The sequence below is a fragment of the Struthio camelus genome, chromosome 26 (assembly GCF_040807025.1).
Source record: "Struthio camelus isolate bStrCam1 chromosome 26, bStrCam1.hap1, whole genome shotgun sequence".
NCBI classification, from domain to species: Eukaryota; Metazoa; Chordata; class Aves; order Struthioniformes; family Struthionidae; genus Struthio; species Struthio camelus.
Window position 1 is genome coordinate 6,270,972 of NC_090967.1, and position 20,652 is coordinate 6,291,623.

General features: G+C 67.4%; 1 protein-coding gene across 6 annotated transcripts; it reads right to left on the reverse strand.

The window, feature by feature from the left end:
• Nucleotides 1-3,554: 3,554 nt before the first annotated feature.
• MEF2B (myocyte enhancer factor 2B) lies at nucleotides 3,555-15,736 on the reverse strand. Of its 6 annotated transcripts, none has more exons than XM_068919924.1 (9): nucleotides 15,525-15,736; nucleotides 8,242-8,322; nucleotides 7,737-7,940; nucleotides 7,539-7,667; nucleotides 7,248-7,428; nucleotides 5,950-6,083; nucleotides 5,415-5,526; nucleotides 5,231-5,324; nucleotides 3,555-4,490 (listed from the first exon to the last, which is right to left on the reverse strand). In XM_068919924.1, exons 2-9 carry the CDS (start codon nucleotides 8,293-8,295, stop codon nucleotides 4,178-4,180), a joined length of 1,221 nt encoding a protein of 406 aa, XP_068776025.1. In that variant the 5' UTR covers nucleotides 8,296-8,322; nucleotides 15,525-15,736; the 3' UTR covers nucleotides 3,555-4,177. The 6 variants fall into 6 exon arrangements, with proteins under 6 accessions (XP_068776025.1, XP_068776024.1, XP_068776023.1 ...); XM_068919923.1 differs by having other exon boundaries at nucleotides 5,231-5,327; XM_068919922.1 differs by having other exon boundaries at nucleotides 5,938-6,083.
• Between the last annotated feature and the right edge of the window lie 4,916 nt (nucleotides 15,737-20,652).

A 20,652-nucleotide genomic window follows, 5' to 3' on the forward strand; every position in this document is an offset into this window, starting at 1 on the left:
CAAATTCAGCAGAAATTGACTATTTTGCAACTAAAAAAAAGAGACATTTTAAGCGACCGCAAAATCCTGTGCTGCTAATACCTCTCAGCTCCGAAGTGGCCGGGAGCAGAGAGCGACCGCTCCCTTTGGCGCACCGGGATTTTCGTAGCGCTCTAAAAATTGGTGTCCGCAAATGCGACGTTGCCCCCACCCCGAGGAGGGGGTCTGCTCCCGAAATCCGGCCTGCGGGTCAACGGGACTAGAAAAACCTTGCCGCAAAACGAGCCGGGGAGCGGTGCTGGCGTCGGCCGCGCTCCGGAGCGAGGAAGCGCGGGGGGCTGCGCACCCACCTTCCGAGCCGGCACCGAGCCCGGGCCGCCGGGGCGCAGCTCCCCTCCCGGTGCAGGCGGAGCGGCGCCCCCAGCTCTGCCGCCCCAGGGCCCGGCGCTGCCGGAGAGCTTTGCCGGGCTCCGTGCTTTCCTCTAATGAGCTCCGCTTATGCATTTCCCCCTCAACGAATATTTCTCCCGGCGGGGCTGGGGGCCGGCGGGGTGCGCTACTCCGGTCTCCCGCCGCCCGCCCCGTCTAACCGGGTCTTCGCATGGAGCCGGCCGGGCGGCTCCCCGCACTGCCCCGTGTCTGACCGCCCAGCACCCCCGCGGCCGGATCCCGAACCCCACGCGTGTCCGCGGTCCCCTCCGCCGGGGCCTTGTCCTGAAACCGCCTCGCTCACCGGCTCCTCCAGCCCCGCGGTACCGAGCACACCTCGGGCCCGGTCCCTCCCGGCGAGGGAAGCAGCGTATTTTGGCTTCCTGATAACGTTTTGATCAAAAATTCATTAAGAGGAGCGCTCCACGCAGCGCTATGAATATTTTAGTGCTTTTGCAAAACAACAAAGTGGGTGTTCGTGGGGGGAGAGGGGCCCGGGAGCCGCCGGGGCCGGCACGGCCCCCTTTCTGTACCGGAGAGGCGGGAAGAAGAGCTGCGAGACGAGCCGGGTCGCCCAGGACACCCCTGTCCCCTGGGGGCCGGACTCGCACCCCGCCCCGAGCCTCGCCGCCAGCCCTAATCCCCCGTAATCCACCGCCAGCCCGAGGCTCATTTCCTTTTCGTTAGAGATCATTAAACAGCTCCACAAAACCCTGGGGCTGGGACCGGTTCCGGCATCAGGAGGGGGCCGGTCCACCCCGTCGGGTCAGGGCCGGGCAGTCCGGAGCCACCCCTCCGTGGAATCAGGCAGTGCCCGGTGCGGAGCACCCCTGTCGGGTCCCGGTCCCCTCCCGGCCCCGGCAGGACCGCCTGGCCCTGGATCCCATCCCATCCCCACCCAGGGCATTCCCCCAGTAGTGCCACGGCCCCCAGGGACAGGGGGCATCAGCCCAAAACAGCCTTTTCCAGCACCCGTCCAGCTGGGATCCGATGCTGCGGGGCTGCTCTCCCTTGGTTCCAGGGAGGGGATGGTCCCCCCCCAAACTAGATCCATCCCCATTTCCCCCAGCGAGGGAGCACTGAGATTGCAATGCCCACACAGAGCCCCAACGGCACGTTCTCTCCCCAGCAGCTGCTGCCAAAGCGCCCCGGAAAGGATCCGGCACCAAGGGGAGGATGAGACACCTCCAGCTCTGCAGCCCAGAGCACCGGAGCCCAGCATCCGGCCTTCCCTGCAGCGGCACAGCCCCTGCCATGCTGGGCCTGCAGGTAACGGGACTTTACTGGCGCAGCTCACGGGCCAGCTGGGAATGGGGCACTTCGGGCCGCAGAGCGGGAAGCGACAGAGGTGAGAAGATGCCCCGGCCACGCCACCGTGCAGCATGATGATGCTGGCAGGTGGGGGATATGGAGTGAGCTCAGGTGCCCATCTCTTCCCAGCATCATCCCGAGCCCTATCCCCCCAACCTGGGGCGATCTAGAGCTGCATGGAGCTGAGGGTCCCTCACTGCAGCTTTTGGGTCTTGCTCGATGGCGTGTCCCACCAGCAGGTCCATGCCGTGCCTGGGGGACACTCAACTGTGGGGAAAAGAGATGGGCAGGGGTGCGAGACCACCTCAGTGCAAGTCTGAAGGTGGCCTGGGGGCTCCCTCCACCCATCCCACTGGGATTTAGAGCCGGGACCTGTCGCAGCGGGGCATTACTGGACCTGCAGGCAGCCAGGGTGATGCGTGGCTCCAGTCCAACTCCGGGTCTCCCGTCGCTGCCCTCCGCGTCCCAACAGACGCTCCCGGGTCCCCGTGGCAGGATGTGGCGAGGCTCCCCGGCAGCCCCAGCCCCTCCCCGGGGCTCACCTCGCCCTGACATTTCCTGGCGTTCATTCCATGCCAGTGGGTTGCCATAGCAAATCTAAATCTTACAAACAAAATGAGGAGAAAAGCCTTATTAGCATATATTCAAATGAACCATGCAATAATGCAAACCATAAATCATGCAGTCATTGCTATTCAATCAGTGTCTAACCCCAGCCCCCACACTTTCCCTGGGTGTCTCTGTTCCTCTTTGCACTCAGAAACCCGTTCCCAGCTGGAAAGCCATCCTAGGGCAGCCCGCAGATCCCTCCGGCAGCCAAATAGCCCGGGGTTGGGAGCTGTTGGCCAGGTGAGACCCCATCCCCTTTCACTGCCCAGGAGGACCTGGGCCATAGTCACCCACCAGGCAGCCTGAGCCTCCACCGCCCTGGGCCTCCCTCTTCCGCCTGGGACATAGAGGCCTTGCAGCTGTGCCTGCAGGCTCCCAGGGCTGGGGGTGCCCTGATTCCCCCCTCCTGCCCTGCTGAGGGCAGAGCCCCAGAGCAGTGACTGCACAGGGTCCCCAGCAGAGGATTTCCTCAAGGCAGGCCCCAGAGCTGGGCTGTGGCAGGCTCCTCACAAGCAAGGAGACAGGCCCTAATCCGGGCTGGGTATTTATGTCCCCCTCCAGGCTCTGTTAAACCGGACAAACTCTTCCCAGGACTAATCTCCCTCCCGTGTTTTAATCTTGAAGCTCTGCTGCAGGTAATCTCCCTGGAGCTGCCTGGCTGCGAGGCAGCCACGTTCGCCACGGCAGAGGGGCTCCATCCCACCCGGGGGCTGCCACAGGGCCAGAGAGGGATCATGCCTGGGAGACAGCCCCCCGTGAAGCCAGCCCCAGCAGGCAATGCCAAACTCCAGTCTCCAGGAGCCCCCCCCCCGCCCCGCTCTCCTTCCCCTCCCTTACCTGCACCCACGAGGCCAGGAGCACAGGGGGCACATTGCAGGGGGCACATTGCAGGGCCCACAAGGCATTGCCCACCCTTGGGAGCACCAAAAAACCTGGCCCTGGCCCAGCCCTGGGCTATAAGAGAGGCAGCGCAGGTGGTGGGCAGGTACCTCCAGCCCCGTTAACCCCACGCCTGCCCCCACTGATGCAGATCTTAAGGGTACAGGAGAGAGTTTTCTTCCCACTCTTCTTCACCAGCTGGGAGCGCTCTGCCTTGCCAGCTCCCAGCCCTGCTCCTGCAGCAGGCTGCAAAGCTGAGACCTGACACATGTTTCCTGGGGTCTCCCAGGGAGCCGAACAGCCCAGGTCAAACCACAGGGACCTGAAAAGAGTTACTCAGCCCTGCAAGAAGCTCACACCACAAGCCTGGACACCCCCAGATCTTTATTGGTGAGAACGTAATAAATAGAAAAGAGTCCCTGGGCTGGCGGAGTGGCGTACACTGGCCTGGGCCGGCTCTGCGCAGACCCTCTGCCCTCCCGCGCTGGGCTGGGGGCCGCAGGGCAGCCCACTGCCGCCGCGTGCAAGGTTAGGCTGGCTGCTGTACGGTGCCGGCGCGCTCAGTCCTGCTGCCACCCCGTGGCATTTCGCAGCCATTCCCGCTCGGTGGGGACACACTCGTGCGGGGATGGCTGGACGGACGGGGTTACATGCTGCAGCCCGGCGCCATCCAGGCCGCGCGGACCCTGCAGCCGGGCACAGAGAACCACGGGGAAGCGCTGCAAAGAGGGGGACGGGCTGCTTGTGCGGGGACACTGGGGCAGGGGACAGGGTCTGCTGTGAGTTACGGCCCTGGCATCTGGGACAGAGCCCCGAGGGAAACCCTGCCGTGCCACGTGCCCCGCTGCAGCATTGCAAAGGGCGCGGGGGCTTCCCAGGGACTCGGCTGCTGGCCCAGGATGGGCTAAAAGCAGGGGGCTGCTCCCCCAGTATGTACACGTAGCCAGGCCCCTGCACCCCCGTAGCCTTGCTATCTCTGCCAAGTGTCCATGGCCTGCACGCGCCGCACGGGGACCGCAGCCCGCTGCTCCTCTGCCAGCGGCCGGGACAGGCCCAGGGGGTAGGGGTAGCCCTTTGTGTAGTCCTCCCGCGGCTGGAGGTCCCCAGGGCCTCGGGGGGCTTCACTCAGGGAGGACAGGCTGCCCAGGGGAGGTTGGGGGGGCCCCGAGGGGCAGCTGAGCCCCGGAGAAACCCGCTCCGACTTGATGCTGATGGCTTGGTGCTGCAGGGGGCTGCTGGGAGCCGGGGATGGCTCTTCGGTGGGGATGATCCTGCTACTGACCCTGGGGAAAGAAGGGAGACAGGGTGAGGCTGGGTATCCCTGTGCAGCATCCCTCGCAGAGGAGCACAAGGTGGGGACAGGCAGGATCTCGTGCCGCCTTTCCTCCCGAGCCGTGTTGAGACCCACCAAACTCACCACGCGTACCAGCTCCAGCCAATTGCTCGTTCCTGACCTGCTCTAGACCAAAGCCCGGGACCCAGCAGGGCTGCGACGTTGCCGACCCAGCCAAGCACCCGCTTCCCAGGCAGCCTCCCACCCACACGCCTGGCACGGCTGCTGGGAGCCTGGTACGTGCTGGTGGGGGGAGATGGGGGCCAGGTCCCCTGGGGCAAATCCAGTTTTAAATAGTCTCTGCCAGCAGCGGGCTGAGCTGGGACCCGGTGGGTGGGAGGGTTCCCAGGGGCAGCGGGGCCCCGGCGCTGGGACCGCAGTCCCACGCGTGGGGGGAAATGTGCTCCTCCTGAGCACCCCGGCTCCCTTTTTGGGGCAGAAACCGGGCAGAGGCCAGTGTGGGACTGCTCCGACTTCCCTGTGCCAGGGCTGGGCTTTGGGTGCTGGGGTCCCGGCGGTGCCCAGGAGCAGTGCTGGAAGGTGGCATCCACAGGGGCAGCAGCTCCCCAAGGACAGGCTCAGACCCTCACGCCGGTTCCCCCGTCCGCAGCCCCCACCCCAGGGCTGGACCCTGCACTGCGGGCGGCCGTTCCCTGTGCCCGCCGGCGCGCTGCCCGCAGCGGTCCTCACCCCAGCGCTGCCATGTCCCGCGGATGCTGCCAGGAAGCGGCGGTGCCGGGCTGCAGGAAGCCGGGGGGGGCCGGGGCCTCGCCAGCCCCATACTCTGCTGAGCGGGAGGCCGAGAGTGAGCAGGAGCCCCCGGCCAGGGCTGGGGGCCGGGGCTGGCCCGGAGCAGGGGGGGGTCAGGGCTTACCCGCTTGGGCCGAGGCGAGGAAGGGGAAGCCAGTGAGGCCGTGGTTCGCAACGCTGGCGCTGCCCGGGGCGAGCACGGGGCTCAGGGTCTGCAGGCTGGGGTAGAGTGGTCGCTGCGGGGACACGGCGGTGCCTTCTCGTCAGGTGGCATCTCCCTCCCAGGGGCCTTCCCACCCCTGCGCCCCCCCCAGCAGAGTCGTGGGATGGGGATGGAGACGGGGATGGGGACGGGGCTTTTCGGGCGGCAGGAGAGAAGCGCTGGAAATCCTCACCGGGGCACGGTGGGGAGGGGGGTGGAAATGCCCGCATGGCCCCCAGGGAGCCTGGGCAGGGACCTGGGGGGCTTTGGGATGCAACCCCTGGGGGACTGGGGTGCAAGCAGCCGGGGGGCTGGGTGAAACGGGGTGGGGGGAAGCGCTGCATCCACCAGCCCGGCTCCTGGGGCAGCGCGTCCCCCCTGTGTCGGCCAGGGCAGCGGGTACCGCAGGGACCGGGTGCCCTGCCGGGACCCCCGCGGCACTCACCGCCGCACTCACACCACTCCTGCCGCTCGCCAGGCTGCCGTGGGCTTCTCCGCGGCGCCCCTCGGCCCCCAGGTAAAGAGGGGGAGGCGTCTTGGTAGCCAGGGCTCGGCTGAGGTTGCCGGGAGAGAAGAGGGGGTAGCCGACACCTGGAAGGAGAGAGGGAGGGGGGATGCGCAGGGCGGCCCCGGAGAGCAGCCGCGGCAGAGGGACGGGGCTGCCGGGGGCTCCAGTCCTCGTGGCCGCCGTGCCCAGGCGTCACAGGGGCCGGATGCGAGGCCGCGGCCGGGGCCGCGCGGTGCTTGCACGGGGCCGTGCGTCGCCCTGCGCCGCTGCGCCTGCAAACCCACTTCCTGCACCGGGCCGGCCCGGGGGGGCCCCGGGCTGCCGCCTCGCACCTGGGCTGCGGCCACCGCCCCCGGCCGGCTGCGGCCGCGCTACGGCGGCGCTGCACCAGCAGCGGAAGCGACGCACCAAGGCGGCCGCCCGGCCTGGACCGCGCGGCGTGCACGCCACCCCGGGCGGGCTGTGGGGCGACCACCGCCAGCCCCGGCCCCGGCTCAGAGCCAGTGGCCGGGACCCATCGTCGCCGGCCGAGGGGGGTGGCAGCTGCAAAATCCGCACGCCGGCCCGGGAGCATCGCGGTGCAGGCGGGCACGGTGCAAGGCGAAACCGCTCCTTACCCGGCCGCCCCCGTGCCACCTCGGGGGTTTCCACTGGTCAAGCCCCAGCGTCACTTTTTCCAGCCGCTTTTGCACCGAGCGGCACCGGGGGTGGATGAGGGCCCCCCCCTGCGCCCCGGCCGCCCGGCCCCGAGGGCAGCGGATGCTCGGGGTGCCCTGGGGCCACCTGGGCGCGTGGCGGTGGCCGTGACTCAGCGCGGTGCAGGAAGCAGCTGGAGGGCGGCCGGGGCCGGCGATGCCGCAGCTGCCGCCCGGCGCTACCTGCCCTCGCCCACGTGCCGGCCCCGGCCCCGTTGCCGGCACGGCCCGGTAAGTCCCCAGGAGATGCTGCCGGAGGAGCTTTGCATGCAGCGGCCGGGGAAAACCCCCGCGGGACGCGGGATGCGCCACTGGGCCGGCGCGCGGTGCACGCAAGCAGGCGAGGCTGGGAAGCCGCGGCGGCCGGGGAGCCCCGCCGTGCACCTTGCCGGCCGTCCCCAGGGCTCGCGCGGCTTCTGCTGGCTGCAACGAGACCCGGAGCCCCAGCGCCGAAACCCTTCACCGCTCCGGGCTGCTCGCCGTGCGGAGGGGAAACTGAGGCACGAAGGGCAGCCAGCAGCCGAGGATGCCCGGCGGCGGCGCTGAGCCTACCTGGCGGCAGCGGCCCCGGCGAGCGTCCCGACGGCTGCCCGTGCTTTGGCGCGGCCGGCTTGAAGGCGGGCGGGCGGCCCTGGCTCTGCGGGGAGCCGCCGGCGCTGCCGAGGGTCCCGTCGGCGCCGGCCGGCGAGGAGCTGCCATAGGCTGCCTCGTGGCCGGGCAGCGGTGCCGGGGGCTGTGGGGCAAAGCGGGGGGGCCGGGGTCAGAGCCGAGGAGCTGCCGGCACAGCCGGGGTACGGGTGACCGGCCGGGGAGCCCCTCCACCCCGGCCTCGCCACCACTCACGTAAAAGCGGGGCCGCGCCACCGTCAGGTCCATGCCCTCGTTCGGCCGCCGCATCTTCTCCCCGGCGTCCAGCCCCTCGTCCAGCTCCAGCTCCTGGCTCTCCAGCCCCAGCCCCTTGCGCTTCAGCGTCTGCCAGGCGGCGGGGCGGTGAGCGGGGGTCCCGCCGGCCCCCGCCGCCGGCCCCGGCTCGCCGCCTACCTCGAGGATGTCGGAGTTGGTGCGGCTCTCGTGCGGCTCGCTGTACTCCGTGTACTTGAGCAGCACCTTGTCCATGTCGGTGCTGGCGTACTGGAAGAGGCGGTTGGTGCTGTTGAAGATGATGAGGGCGATCTCGCAGTCGCACAGCACGCTCAGCTCATAGGCCTTCTTCATCAGCCCGAACTTCCGCTTGGTGAAGGTCACCTGCAGAGCAGGGAGGGGGGACGCGGCGCTGCCCCCAGGCCCGCGGACCAGGCACCGGCACAGCCCCCCCCCCCCACTTTCCTCCCAAGCGGCGCCAACCTCCCCCCAAACCCCGAGCTGCCACCCAAGCGCCCTGCAGGCTCTGGAAGACCGAGCACCCGCAGGCTCAGGCGTGAGAAGAGCTGCTTTGCCTTTCTCACGGCCTTTTCGCAGCCCTAGCGGCACCCGCCAGGCTGCCGGCCGGGTCCCCGGCCTCCCCATCGCCGCCGTGCCCGCCTCGTCCCTCCGCGGTGGCTCTCACCTGCCGGTTCCGCTGATCCAGTATTCGACTGATCTGTATTTTTTTCCGGCCCATTTTGGCCTCCTATGCCCGCAGGGGAGGCTGGAAGAGAGCGAAATGCCGCTGAGCGCCTCCAGCCCGCGGCGGCGCGGAGCCGGCCCGAGGAGGCGTCCCCTCCGCCAGCCCGGCCGCGCAGCACGTGCTTCCTCACCCCTCCGCAGGCGGCAACTGGGAGCCAAAAATAAGTTTTGCCGAAAGATAAGTTTTCAGAGGAAGTTTCGTTTTCAGTGGCATTTCCCAGCTTTTCAGCAAAGGTTGGTTGAAAAGCAACAAAGCAAAAAAAAAAAAAAAAAAAAAGATTGGGAAATTCTGCTTGGGAGGGGCAGGAAAAAATCCCCTCGGCTCTGCTCAGCCAGTTGCATCGCCCCGGCCCCGCGCCGGCTCCGTCCCCACCGTGCCCCCCGGCAGCCCCCCGGCGAGGGAGCACCCCGGCCCCCGGCCCGGCTGCCTCGCTGCGAGCGCCGGCTCCGTCTTGGCACCTCGCAGCGCCGGCGCGGGGCCGCTCCGAGGCCGCCCCACGCGCTCGCGCCGGTCCCCTCGCCGCCGGCTCTCGCTGACCCGGGAGAGGCCGGGCTGGCAGCACGGAGAGTTCTCCGTAACATAAAGGGGCCGTTTTTAGGTTTGAGGGTATTTTTTTAATGCAATTTTTTCTTCCTTTCTTTCTTTTTTTTTCGCATCATGAATAGACTAAATTTGACCTCAGACATGCGCACGTCAGGAAGTGGCTCTCCGAGAAGACAGTAAAGCGAAACCGCCCACCTCTGCACGCTACGCGCGCCGGGGGTGGGACGGACGAGGGGGCCGGGGACCCCCGCGTCCTACCCCCCCGCCCGCCGCTGCTCCCCAAAACCTCCCCTCGCCCTCCCGGCCGGTGCCATCGGCCGCAGCCGGCGGGGATGGACGCCGGGCACCAGCACCGCTCCGCGGCCAGCTCTGCCCCGGTGGCCCGAGGTGCCACCTCGCAGGGGGACAACCCGCCGCTGGCATCTTCCCCTGGCCACGTCCTCGCTCCAGGAGCCGACCCGGGAAGCGCGCGGGGCCGGGACCTCGTGCTCCCCGGAGCCAGTGCTCCTCGCCGCGGCCCCCAGTCGGGCCGGCGGCCTCTGGGTGCGGGTCGGGCTCGCTGCGAACCGCTGGCCCTCCGGTCCCCCTGATGCCACAGCGTCTCCCGCTTCCTTCTCTCAAGCACGTTGCCATTTACCATCTTGCTCAGCTGCTATATTTAGCAGATCAAAACTAATTTTAATTTATGGAAGGAAATTGTGCTGCGGTTCCCACGGCCCCGCTGCCACCCTCTGTCCCGGGCCCACGCACGGCACCAAGGTACGGCGGGCTGCCGAGGCTCCCCGGGCCGCCCGAGCCCCGCTGCGAGGGCACTTTCCGGAAAAAACCAGCTATTCCCTGGTGAAAATGAAGAGGTTTTCCCAACTATTCCCTGTGCCTGTGCACAGGCAGGGCTGGGGGTGCCCCGCGGCGCGGGGGCAGGCGGCCGGGGCGCTTGCAGGCAGGTGGCCCCGGGCCGGAGGGGCTCAGGTCTCGCCTCCCCACCCCGATCCCACGGCCTTTCGTTCAGGGTGCGGAAATGTGAGTTTTTTTCCCCTGGTGGACGCTGGCTCTGAGCCCGGTTTGGCCCTCGCAGGCCAGATGCTGTTGCGCGGCGCAGTGGGGGGGGACGGTGCCTCCGGCTGCCCGAGGCCGCGGGGGGCCGCGGCGTGCCGAGCCCTCGCGCGCTCCCCCCGCGCAGGACACGCTCACCTCAAAAGGTTATTTTTAAAGGCTCGCAAACCTCAGGCGGGAGGGGAGCGCGCGCTCAGCGGGGTGCTGGGACCGGCAGCCCTCCCGCGAGCAGGGCCCCCTCGGCCGCCCCGGCGCCCCGCTCCAGCATCCCGGCTTGCAGCACGGAGCGGGACGGTCCTGGCCCCGCGCGATGCCGCCGCCCTGGAGCATCCCCGGTGGCCGCCAGCCCCGAGCCCTGCGCGGCTCTGCCCCTCGGCATGTCCCCATCCGTCCCCCGCGAAGCGCGGCAGGGTCCGGCGGGAGCTGGGTGCCGCGCGCCGAACCGGCTGGAGGGAGGAGAGGCCGCAGACGGGGAAGAGCCGAGCGGCCGCAACTCCTGGGACCCCCGCGGAGCCGAGGGACCGAGGGCGCCCAGGTGAGCTGCTCCCCGGAGGCAGCCGCCGGGCTCGGCCCCGCGCTCCCAGCCCAGAATAGCAGGCGGAGGAAGGAGGTGCGAAACGAGAGAAGGGGAAGTGGCAGACAGCGCCGGCAGGACGGGCCCCGCGGCTCCGCGGCACGGGCGCTGGGCTGGGAGCCGGCCGGCGAGGCCTCGTGCAACGCGCGGGGCGCTTTCATCATCTGCCTCCCCGAGCAGCTCATTACCAGAGCCGGCGAGCGGGGCCGCGCGTTGCACGCCGCTCTGCTCCCCCGGGGCCTCGCCGGGGTCCGGCCTCGGCTGCCAGCTCCCCAACGGGGCTGGCCTGCCCCCGCGCCGTGACCCCGTGCCTGGGGTATGTTGCCAGGGCTTTGCCCGGCCGCGGTGCTGCGGGGGCAGCCAGGGGCACCGCACGCAGGGACAGACGCTCTCGGGACCGTGGCGGAGGGCGTCGCAGCTCGGGGGCCGTGCGCCCCGAGTTTGCCGGGGCTCAGGCGCCGCAGTGCGGCAGGGGTGCCGAGGGACGCGGCTGGATCCCTGCTGGCTCCCCCGGCAGGTATTAAGGGTCTGGGAGGGGAGGGGAGGTTTTCACTCTGGATTTTAATTGCTTCGCCCGTGCAATAAGGCGATAAGCAGCATTACCACTGCAGGCGATTAGCGCAGCCTGCGGCGAAGGGCGCAACGGGGCGGCTCTGCCCGGCTCGGGGGACAGACCCCGGCCTGCCCGGGCAGGCGGCATCCCTGCAGCCTCGTCCCCACGGCCCGGGACGGTGCAAGGAGCTGGCCCCCAGCGAGGGCTCGCGGACCAAATCCCATCCTCTGCCAGGCAGGGATGTGACAGCACAGTCATTATGCACAAGCCCAGCAAAACCCCGTTCCAGCGCAAGCAGAGCCTTCAATTCCTCCGAAACAGCTTCGATGGCTCCTATCCCTTGTCAGGCCCAGGATAAAAGCCCGCTCGTCTCTCCCCTGCTTTGCCGGCTGGTTGAAGGGAGGAGATGCTTGGCTCTGCCTCGGCCGGCCAGAGGTGCCCGCGATGCCTGGCGTCCCGCTGGCCTCCGCGCCCTCCCACGCACGTGTATCTTTAGCCCGGGCTCGCTGCTCTTTCGCACGCACCGGGCTGGTTTCCACCCAGACGCGCAGCGGCTTTTACGAGCTGTCGCTTTGCCGGGACGTGCTTCCCCACCGGGCCCGCGAAGCGCGGCGAGGTGTCGCTCCAGACCCCCGGCTGCAGCCTGGGTTATAATTAACTGCACGGATCCTGCGTGTCTTTAGGGGTCATTTGCATCGCAGCAGCGTGTGTAAACTTCCTACCTAAACTCCTAATTAGCGCTCCGAGATGAAGCCACCCCCCCCGAGAGCAGCGTGTTTTTCTGTGTGCCACGGCACAGCCCCAGGGCAGCAGTGAGGTCGGACCACGAGGACCCGCGTTGCCCTGCGCCGTGCATGGTCCCGGACGGTGGTTTTGGTGTGCCGGGCCAGCAGCACGGGGGACCGGTCCCCAGCGCCGGCTTTTACAGCCATGCAACTTTCTCAGTCTCTGTAATGCAGCTGAAGTGGCCAAATTTGACAAATTCACCCTAAATCCATCCTGCAACCAGAGCGGGCAGTCACTAGGGGAGCGACGTGGCGATGGCAGCTGGAGCACGCGCAGGGTCCGAGCCGGGTCCGGTGCCCAGACCCCCGGCCGGCAGGACCCCGGGACGTGAGCGAAGGGGGCTCCCTCCTTCCCTTCGTCTCCTGGAGGAGGAAGAGGAAAGTTTTCCCCGGTCCCAGCAAGCACAGCCGAGGGCTCGGGAAGGCGCAGGGCTGGACTCGCCCGATCCTCACCCTCCCCACGTGCTCAGGGCTAAAACATTAAGAGCAGGCGTTGCTTCTCGCCGAGGCTGGGTACGGTCTCTCTTGGAGCTCGTTGCACCTTCCCACCTCCCGCTTCCCCTCCCCAACACGGCATTTTGGGGAAAAAAAAATGGGGAAAAAGTCCATTTTTGCCAAGCAATTGGGAATTTGGTTGCAAACCTGAAGCCAAACACACAAGAACGCCTGGGCAGAAACTGCGGGGAAGAGAGCGGCCAGCAAGTCCCTGCTGTCTGCGTTCGGTGCCTCCAGCGTTTTGTTGGAGCGAAACAGCAACCGAGTAGGGGCGCGCGGGGCCGGGCCCCTCCGGCTGCGGGCTGGGGACGCGGCCCCTGCCCTCGGCGCTCCCCGGGGAGCCCGACGCAAACGGCGTCCCGCGGCCAGCGCAGGGAAAAGGCCGAGTTTACCCGCACGGCTGCAGGGGCTCGACAGGCCCTTCTGCTTTTTCTAGCTTGTTTAGACAAGCGACCAGTATAAACCAGAGTCTGGCCGGCAGCGCAGTGCCGCGTGCGGGAGGGCGAGCGGGAAAGCCGGGAGGAGCCGCTGGGAAGCGGGGCAGCGAGGGCAGCCCTCGGCCGAGCCCGCGACCCGGCCTCGCGCCGGCTCCGGCCCCGCGCGATGTGACGCAGACCGAAAGTCCCTTCCCCTCCAGGCATCGCCGCTGCCCAGTGCGCTGCTGGCAAAACTGCTGCGATGGGTGGAGGCTTTTCGGTTCCAAAATGACTGTGCGGAAGGAGGAAGGATTGTCATGTCCCCACAAAACAAGGCGGCTATTTCCCCCCTCCCTTAGAAATACAGGCGCATGCACCAACCTCACCAGCCGTAGCGCTTCGGGGCTGGACTGCCGGTTTCGGCCGGTGCTTGCAGCCCTGCAGGGACCCACTTGCACTGCTAGCAGCGGCCCAGGTAGGAAACAGGCTGCTCCTGCCTGGGCTGGGCTGTCCCACGCTAGAGCAGGCTGTTAATTTGGAAAATGCAGCATGTTTGCTAACAGAGAGTTTGCCGGGGGCAGCCCTGAGTTGCTGCCCACTGGCCTGAGCCCACTGGCGGGGAGTTTGGGCTGCGTGAGCCCAGTTCCCGAGAATCCTGCCATAATTAGTCTTGTTAAGAGGAGGGAAATCCAAAGGTCTTAAATACTGTAATTTCCTGCGCCCCCCCCTCCCCCTTCCGGGTGTAAATCACACCCAAACACAATTCAGCATCTCAGCAGCGCTCCAGCTCACAGCCCCACGCATCTCCTCGCTGCTGCCCCGTCCTGCCGTGCACGGACGCTTCTCCTGGGCTCCCAGGAACGATCCCTGCTCCCCTTGCACCCTGGGACGGTTTCTAAACCCTGCTTTGCTTCCACGCTGCGGTGCCAGACCATCCTCAGCTCCCCAGCCGAGCACCGCGGCCTGCCCTCGGCCAACAGCATCAGTGCTCGGAGATGAGCAGGAACGTTTGAAAGCTTAAATCAAACCCGGGGCCTGCATCTCCACCCCGAATTCACTCCCCACGCTGCACGAGTCTCCCCCACGTGGGAGCCATGTGCGATTTGTCCTGCTGACAGCCAGGAAGATGGGAATCAGCCGGGATCCGGCTCCGTGGCTGGGTCACCCGGGCTCCGTTTCCAACAGCGACCGGTACCAGCTGCCCCGAAGGACGTTCACGGACCAAGGGGAGCACAGCCCATCACCTCCCCCATTTAAGCCCTGAAGCAGGTCCCCGTCTGCCAGGTAACCGCACAGAGCTCACCTGCCAGCTGCAAACTTAATTCATTACCCGTAAAACCCCATCTCCAAAGCCAGCAGCTCTGGGAAACTTTCTCTCATTAGAAGAGTAAAGCCCTGGGGACAGGGACTTGCTGGCAGTCGGTTGCAGTGGGCAGGAGGATCCGGCAGAGGATCCACCTCGCTCTCCCCGGAGGGACGTGCAACGCAGTGAGACTCGCATGCACTGGGACAGTTTGGAAATGTCACATGCTGGGAAGAAAGAGCCATGGACGGGTCAAATCCCCACTTGGGAGCATCAGGGTACCGAGCTGGGTCTCTCAGCAAGTCAGCGCGTGCTATAAACTACCGGACAAGTGCAACAGCCCAGCAAAGCTAACGTGAAATTAGGCCCTGGGGCTGCATCGGGTCCTACTGAATTCAGTGGGGCTGCAGAGGCGCTCGGGGCCCCGATGCGGGCCCAGGGCTGGGGACCTGCCCTCCCACCACCACTCTGGGCGGTCCCCAGGCTCCCCATCTTCCTCGCCTCGGGGAAGAGGTGGGGAGGGGATGTCTGGGAAAGACCGAGGACGGGACACGGTTGCACTGGGTGACGGTTTTTGTGTTCCCAGCAAGCACTTCAGCTTCTGCTGGAAGCGTCCTCTGCGGTGGATAGAAATCACATCAAAACCCAATCAATAAACAACATCCTGAATGTTTTCCAGGGCGCTGGGCCACAGTGTGGCCTGCCAGCCCAGGGGCACGGTGTCACACTGTGTTGTGACACTGGGGCACCGGAGGTGGACACGGACCAAGGAGCCGGCTGGCCCCGGCCACGCACGGCAGAGGCCCTCAGAGCAGGACGGCCGAGCCCGGGGCCGGGTGTGCGGCAGCCTTAGCGCTGCCGCTGAGCAAACAGCCCTGCTGCCCCGTGCCTCAGCTTCCCCTGACGTGCGGCGGGCCGGGCAGGTCTCAGCCCTGGCGCCCAAAGGCCTCGCTGGGGCCCAGGAGCCTGGGGGAGGCCGATGCCAGGGCCAGGCCTCGCGTCCACCCGGCAACCTGCACTTTTGGGTTAAACTCAGGCGTTCCTCCCTGCGCAGACACGAGTAAAAATAACCGCCCCGAGCACAGCGCAAACCACAGGCTTTTTATAGCGCGCCATCCCTAGACGGCGGGGCGCGGGGACAGGGCTTTGCTGTGCCCAGCGCAGCCGCAGGGCGCCAGCCCCGCCGCACCGGCACCCCCGACGGGCCGGGCCCGAACCGCTTCCCCAGCCCGTGCGCCCCGACGGGGCAGCCGGGCGGCGGCGTGCGGGGCCGCGGGTAGGGGGGCTCCGTCGGGCCGGGGGAGCCCGGACCCCGCCGGTATCGGCACCCCGCGGTGGAGCGCGGCCGCGCCTCGACGGCGCCCGCAGGACGCCGCCCCGGGGCAAGTCGCCGGCGCACGGGCAGGTCCTGCCGGCAGTGCCCTGTCCCTCCTCCCCGGGGCTGGGGCGGCTCCGCGTCCCGGTGCACCCGGGACCCCCCCCCCCGGTCTGGGACACACACCTGGACACCGGCTCTTCTTCCTTGGCAAGTCCCCGCCGGCACGGCCGTGGGTGTCCGGCGCTGCAGCAGAGCCGGCCCGGCCCCAGTCCGGCCCCGGTCGGGTCGGGTTCCCGTCCGGGTCCCCGTCCAGGTCCCGGTCCCGGTCCCGGTGCAAGTCCTGGGAGCAGCCCGCCGCCGCCGCCACCGCCGCCTGCCCGAGCCGCGCCGGCAGCATTTGCATAGCCCCGCCTCCCTCGGGGAGATATTTGCATAGCGCTGCCGGGCTAGCTCGCCATTGGCGGCCGCGCAGGGCTGGTTTGCATAGCTCCGCCCCTCCCGGGAAGAGAGGCGGGGTGGGGTGTTCGGAGGACTCGGGGGGATAGGGGAGCTGGGCTCTGGGCTAGAGGGAGGTTGGGGGGCTGGGGGAAGGTTGGAGCAGATTTGGGGGGTCTGGGCTAGAGGGAGGTTGGGGGGCTGGGGGAAGGTTGGAGCAGATTTGGGGGGTCTGGGCTAGAGGGAGGTTGGGGGGCTGGGGGAAGGTTGGGGCAGATTTGGGGGGTCTGGGCTAGAGGGAGGTTGGGGGGCTGGGGGAAGGTTGGGGGCAGATTTGGGGGGTCTGGGCTAGAGGGAGGTTGGGGGGCTGGGGGAAGGTTGGAGCAGATGTGGGGGGTCTGGGCTAGAGGGAGGTTGGGGGGCTGGGGGAAGGTTGGGGGCAGATTTGGGGGATCTGGGCTAGCGGGAGGTTGGGGGACTGGGGGGCAGATGTGGGGGGTCTAGACTAGGGGGAGGTTGGGGGCTAGCGGGCAGGTTTGGGGGGGCTCTGGCCTGGGGGGAGGTTGGGGGGCTGGGAGGGCTAGGGGGCAGGGCAGATTTGAGGGGAGTCTTGGCTAAGGGTGAGCTTTGAGGGGTCTAAGGGCATCTGGGCTGTGGGTGAGGTTTGGGGGTCTGGGGCGGTGGGTTGGGGAGGCTGCAGCCTGAAATGTGGGTGAGAACTGGGGGGTTGGAGGGGGCTGAGATGGGGGTGACATTTGGGGGGCTAGCATAAGAGGCTGCAGCCAGGGATGGGGGTGAGGGTTGGAGGATTTGGGGGGGGACTGGGATGGGGGGGACGGTTGGGGGATTTGGGAGGCTGGGAGTGAGATTTAGGGGGTGCCAGGGCCCAGGGCCTGTGCCCTCACCAGGGGGCTCAGGCCCAGGCTGTGGGGAGGGAGCCTGGGCACAGGTTCAGGCTCTGGATCTGGACCACACCACATCCCCTGGACCCATCCCTAGGCTTTTGGGGGGGGTTCCTACCCCCCGGCACTGCTAGCTCCCTGCGCACCCATCAGTGAGCCCAGCAGCAGCTTGGGGGTGCATGGACCCCCATATTGCAGGTTGTTTGGTGGGGGGGGGGCTCAGCTAGGCCATGGCGAAAGAGTACTGCCCATTTGCTCAAAATCCAGCCACGGACTTACACCTCAGGAAGGGAACGGTTATTTCACTCGCTCTTTTTTTTTTTTTTTTTAATCTTTTATTTTTACAAATGAAGTGATTTACCCTGTGAGGTCAGCTCTGGGCTCCTTCTCCAAGCCCAACCCTGCGCCGGGGGCCGACGTGCCCCGCGGCAGGCCTGGGGACACGGGTTTGCCTGCGGCAGCGTGGCCGCGCTCCTGGGTCCGGGCTGGGCCAGTGCACGCCGTGCTTGGCCTCGGGTCCCTAATGCACTTACAGCCCGAGCCCCGGCTTCTAGGTATTTCCCTAAAAACCAGCACTACCTTAGATCGATGGGGAGCCCATGAAGGAAAGCCAGCCACGGGGCTCTCAGCCGTGGAGAAAGGCACGACGGTCCCCGTGCAGGACAGCGCGTGCCGCCGGTCCTCCGCCCGGCTGGCCCCTTGCCGACGGCAAACGCACCCGCAGCAGCCGTGGGAGCAGCGAGCGGGCCCGGGAAACCTGAGCGGGGGCAAACGAACCACAATGACAGAATACGAGGGAGTCTGCGAGGAAGCGCTGAGGGTGCTGAGCGAAACCCTGCGAGGCACCTACCCTGCTACGGGGGATCCGTTTCAATAAAAGCAACCAGACTGGTGCTAACTGCAACCCCCAACACCCCCGTTGCCAGCGTAGAGCGGCACCGGGCCCTGGGGATGTGTGGGACAATCCAGCGCTGTGATTTCCTGGCACCGTCGCACCCTTCCAGGCTGGGGCCGTGGCAGAAACCCGCTGCTGCGCGGGCTCTGCGCGGCTCGAGGCCAAGCCCAGGGTGCCAGCTGCAGGCGCTGGCAAAAGCTGGACCCCCATTTAGCTGCTTGGGGCGAGGGCTGGGGGTCCCGGATGCCTGGGTTCGTTCCTGGGCCAGGGAGAGAGCGCAGCTCCCATGTGCATCTGCGGCTCGTCCAGCTCGAAACCAGTGCAGAAGAACCGGGGCAGCCTCTGCCTGGGCTGCCGGTGCAGAGCCGTGGCCACCACGGGTGGTTTAGGCTGGCAGGGGTGAAAACCGGGCTACTGGAAAGGTGCATTTCCTGCAGGAAAGCACAACCAGCGCTCCGAGGCCGCTGATGCACCACACTTTTTTTGTCCAGGACCAAACTGGGGTCCCAAATCAGCTGCAAGGCAGCCACTGGCCAGTTCGCACCTCCGTTGGCCTCCTGTCCTTGCGCGACCGCTGCCCCTGCTGGGCTCAGGGCACCGATGGGGGTGAGCCCGGCGGTGCCACCAGCCCACCCGGCCCCTGCAGAGGCTCTGGTCCCCCCCGGAGCAGCGCTGGGTGTCGAGGAAGGGCTGGGTGGGCTCGGGGGCTTTTGGCAGAGCAGGAGGGGGGACGCCGCGGGGCAGCCGCAGGGATGGCTGCGAGCCCCGCGAGCCCATGGGGCCGACGTGCCGGACGTGCGCCGTGCGCCCCCAGGCTGGCCGAGCCAGGGGGGCCTTTGCCCTGTGCTGGTGCAGGGAGGCGAAGGGCAGCCCCGGAGCCGCCGGGCGCCGGGAGAGCGCCGGCTCCCGCGGGGCACGCACGTGTTTACCGCCGCGAGGTGCAACTGATGCAACTCCTGGGCTCTCGTTACGTGAGAGGCGCTGCCGGGGCAGCAGCTGGGAAGGGCGATCGGAAAAGGCTTGCTCGGCTCCCCCCCGCCGGGACCCTCGGGGCAGCGGCGAAGCAGGAGGGTCCCTGTCCTGCCCCTGCCGAGGCTGCGGGGGGCTGAGCCCTGATCACTGCTGCCGCAGATGGGCCACCTGGCTGCACTGGGGCATGAAGCGCTCAGGATTCATTGCGGGGCCGCGTCCGTCCTTCCAGCCCGGCCGTGCCAAGGGACGCAGCTGGGCCTGGCCCCTGGGTGTTAGGACAGAGGGGGACGCCGTGGACGAGGCTTCCTTGCAGGCTACACTGGCAGAAAGGACACAACATCTTCCCTAGAGCTGCTTTTAAATCTCACGATTTATAGAGGGCTTCAGAGTGCAATTAGCAGGCTGTTAATTAGTCCTGCTCATAATCTTAATTGATCCTGAGGAGGAGGTAGGAGGGGGCTGCAGGAGCAGTGGGTGCTCTGGGATGCCCAGCCAGCCCCGCTCCAGGGTGCTGGACACGCTGGGTGGCCCCTCGCCAGCCCTGTCCCATGCTACCCGCAGGGCCACCCGCTGCCATGGCCACCAGCTACTGGCCACCGGCTTCATCTCTGGCCTGGCTAAGAGCTGCCTCCAGCTGTGCTGGACGGACCCGCTCTCGGGGGCTGCCGGCCCCTCGCCCCGGGACCAGGGGATGCTCCGGCTGCGGCTCAGCCCAGCTGCTCCCTGCAAGCTCCAGGCCGACAGCTCAAAAGCTTTGAGCTCCCTCTTGAGGCCCTTCCAGCCCCGAAATCCCCCAGGGTTTGGGGAGCGGGAGCTGTGCACAGGCCCCAGGCCTTGGGCTGACACCGGCTCTGGCCTCGCTCCCCCAGCTGGAGCAGGGCAGCCCCAGCAGCGCATGAAGCCCCTGCGCTCCCGGGCCGGACCGGTGCTGTCGGGCTCCCCGCTGGCCTCCCTGCCGGCCCGGTCCTGCTCAGCCGGCATCAACTGCTGGTGGCAGGGAGGGGACTGAGACACCAGTGCTGGGTCTGTCACCCTGGGCCAAATGCCAGCGACAGGGGGCTGAAAAATCCCCCACAACCAAAAAAATGTGAGCGAGGCTGGAAACGAGCGGGAGCCAAACCAGAGCCGCCTGCCAAGGCCAACACACCAGCTTTCAAAATAGCCCGTGGCCGGTTTTGCTCCGGCTGGAGCGGAGGGTGCCAGCGGGAACCACCCACGCGGGACGGGACAGGACGGGACGGGCAGGCAGACAGCGACGCAGCGCAGCTCCGCCAGACTCAAAGGTCACCCGGCCAGATCCCAGCCCGGCAGTTTGGCACGGCCCCAGCCCTGATGATCCCAGGCAGGAGGAGTTGGCGTTGCCCCCGGTCCCCGGCCGCCTGCCCCTGGCGCGCTGCCCGGGACGTGCGCGGAAAGGCCCAGCCCCGATGCCCCCTTTTCTCAAACCCGGGGGTGGAGGGGGGAAGGATTGCTGCTCTGGGGCTGGAGAGTTTGAGCTCTTCCCTGTACAAAGCTGGTGTTTGAGCAGGTCAGTCTGCTAGTATCTAGCCCCGGCTCTAACTCTGCCTCAGTTTCCCCACGGCTCCCAAGGTGCAGTGTCTTTCCCGAGACAGCAGGGGAGTCACAGGCTGCGTTTTCCCAAGTTAACAGCCAATGTTCCCAGCGGAGGGCACACGGGCTGGGTGGGGGCTGCGTGCCCCGCGTCTCGCCGCAGCGAGAGCCCTGCAAGGAAGAGCGCTGCGGAGGGTGACCCTCCGGCAGGGCCATTCCCAAGCGAAAAGGCATTTCTGCTTCCCAGTGGTATTTTTAAGATATGGCAAAGTTGTGTCGGCTCCATGGGCCTCCGGCTAAAAGCAAACCAGTGCCTCGCTGGTTGTTTCTCAGCTTCACAGGGGTGTATTTTGGGTGGTGATGCCAGCCCGGATGAGGATGTCCAGCAGCAGGTGGAGGCTGGAGGCGTCCGTCCCAGGGGAAGGAGATTAGGCCATTGCAGAGTCCCTGGCCTGGCCCCGAGGGTCCCCCTGTGCCCCGCTCACCCTGCTCGCGGCTGTCTGTCCCCAGGCAGAAACGTCATGCCCAGACCGGGGTTATGGTAACGGGGCCGATC

Excerpts from the sequence above, each read along its gene's own strand:
- MEF2B (XM_068919918.1), bottom strand. The coding sequence starts at position 8,295 with ATGGGCCGGAAAAAAATACAGATCAGTCGAATACTGGATCAGCGGAAC. Across the intron at positions 5,328-5,414 it reads CCTCGCCTCGGCCCAAGCGG|CAGAGTATGGGGCTGGCGAG; the intron begins GTAAGCCCTGAC and ends CCTCCCGCTCAG. Across the intron at positions 4,491-5,230 it reads CGGGACATGGCAGCGCTGGG|GGTCAGTAGCAGGATCATCC; the intron begins GTGAGGACCGCT and ends TTCTTTCCCCAG.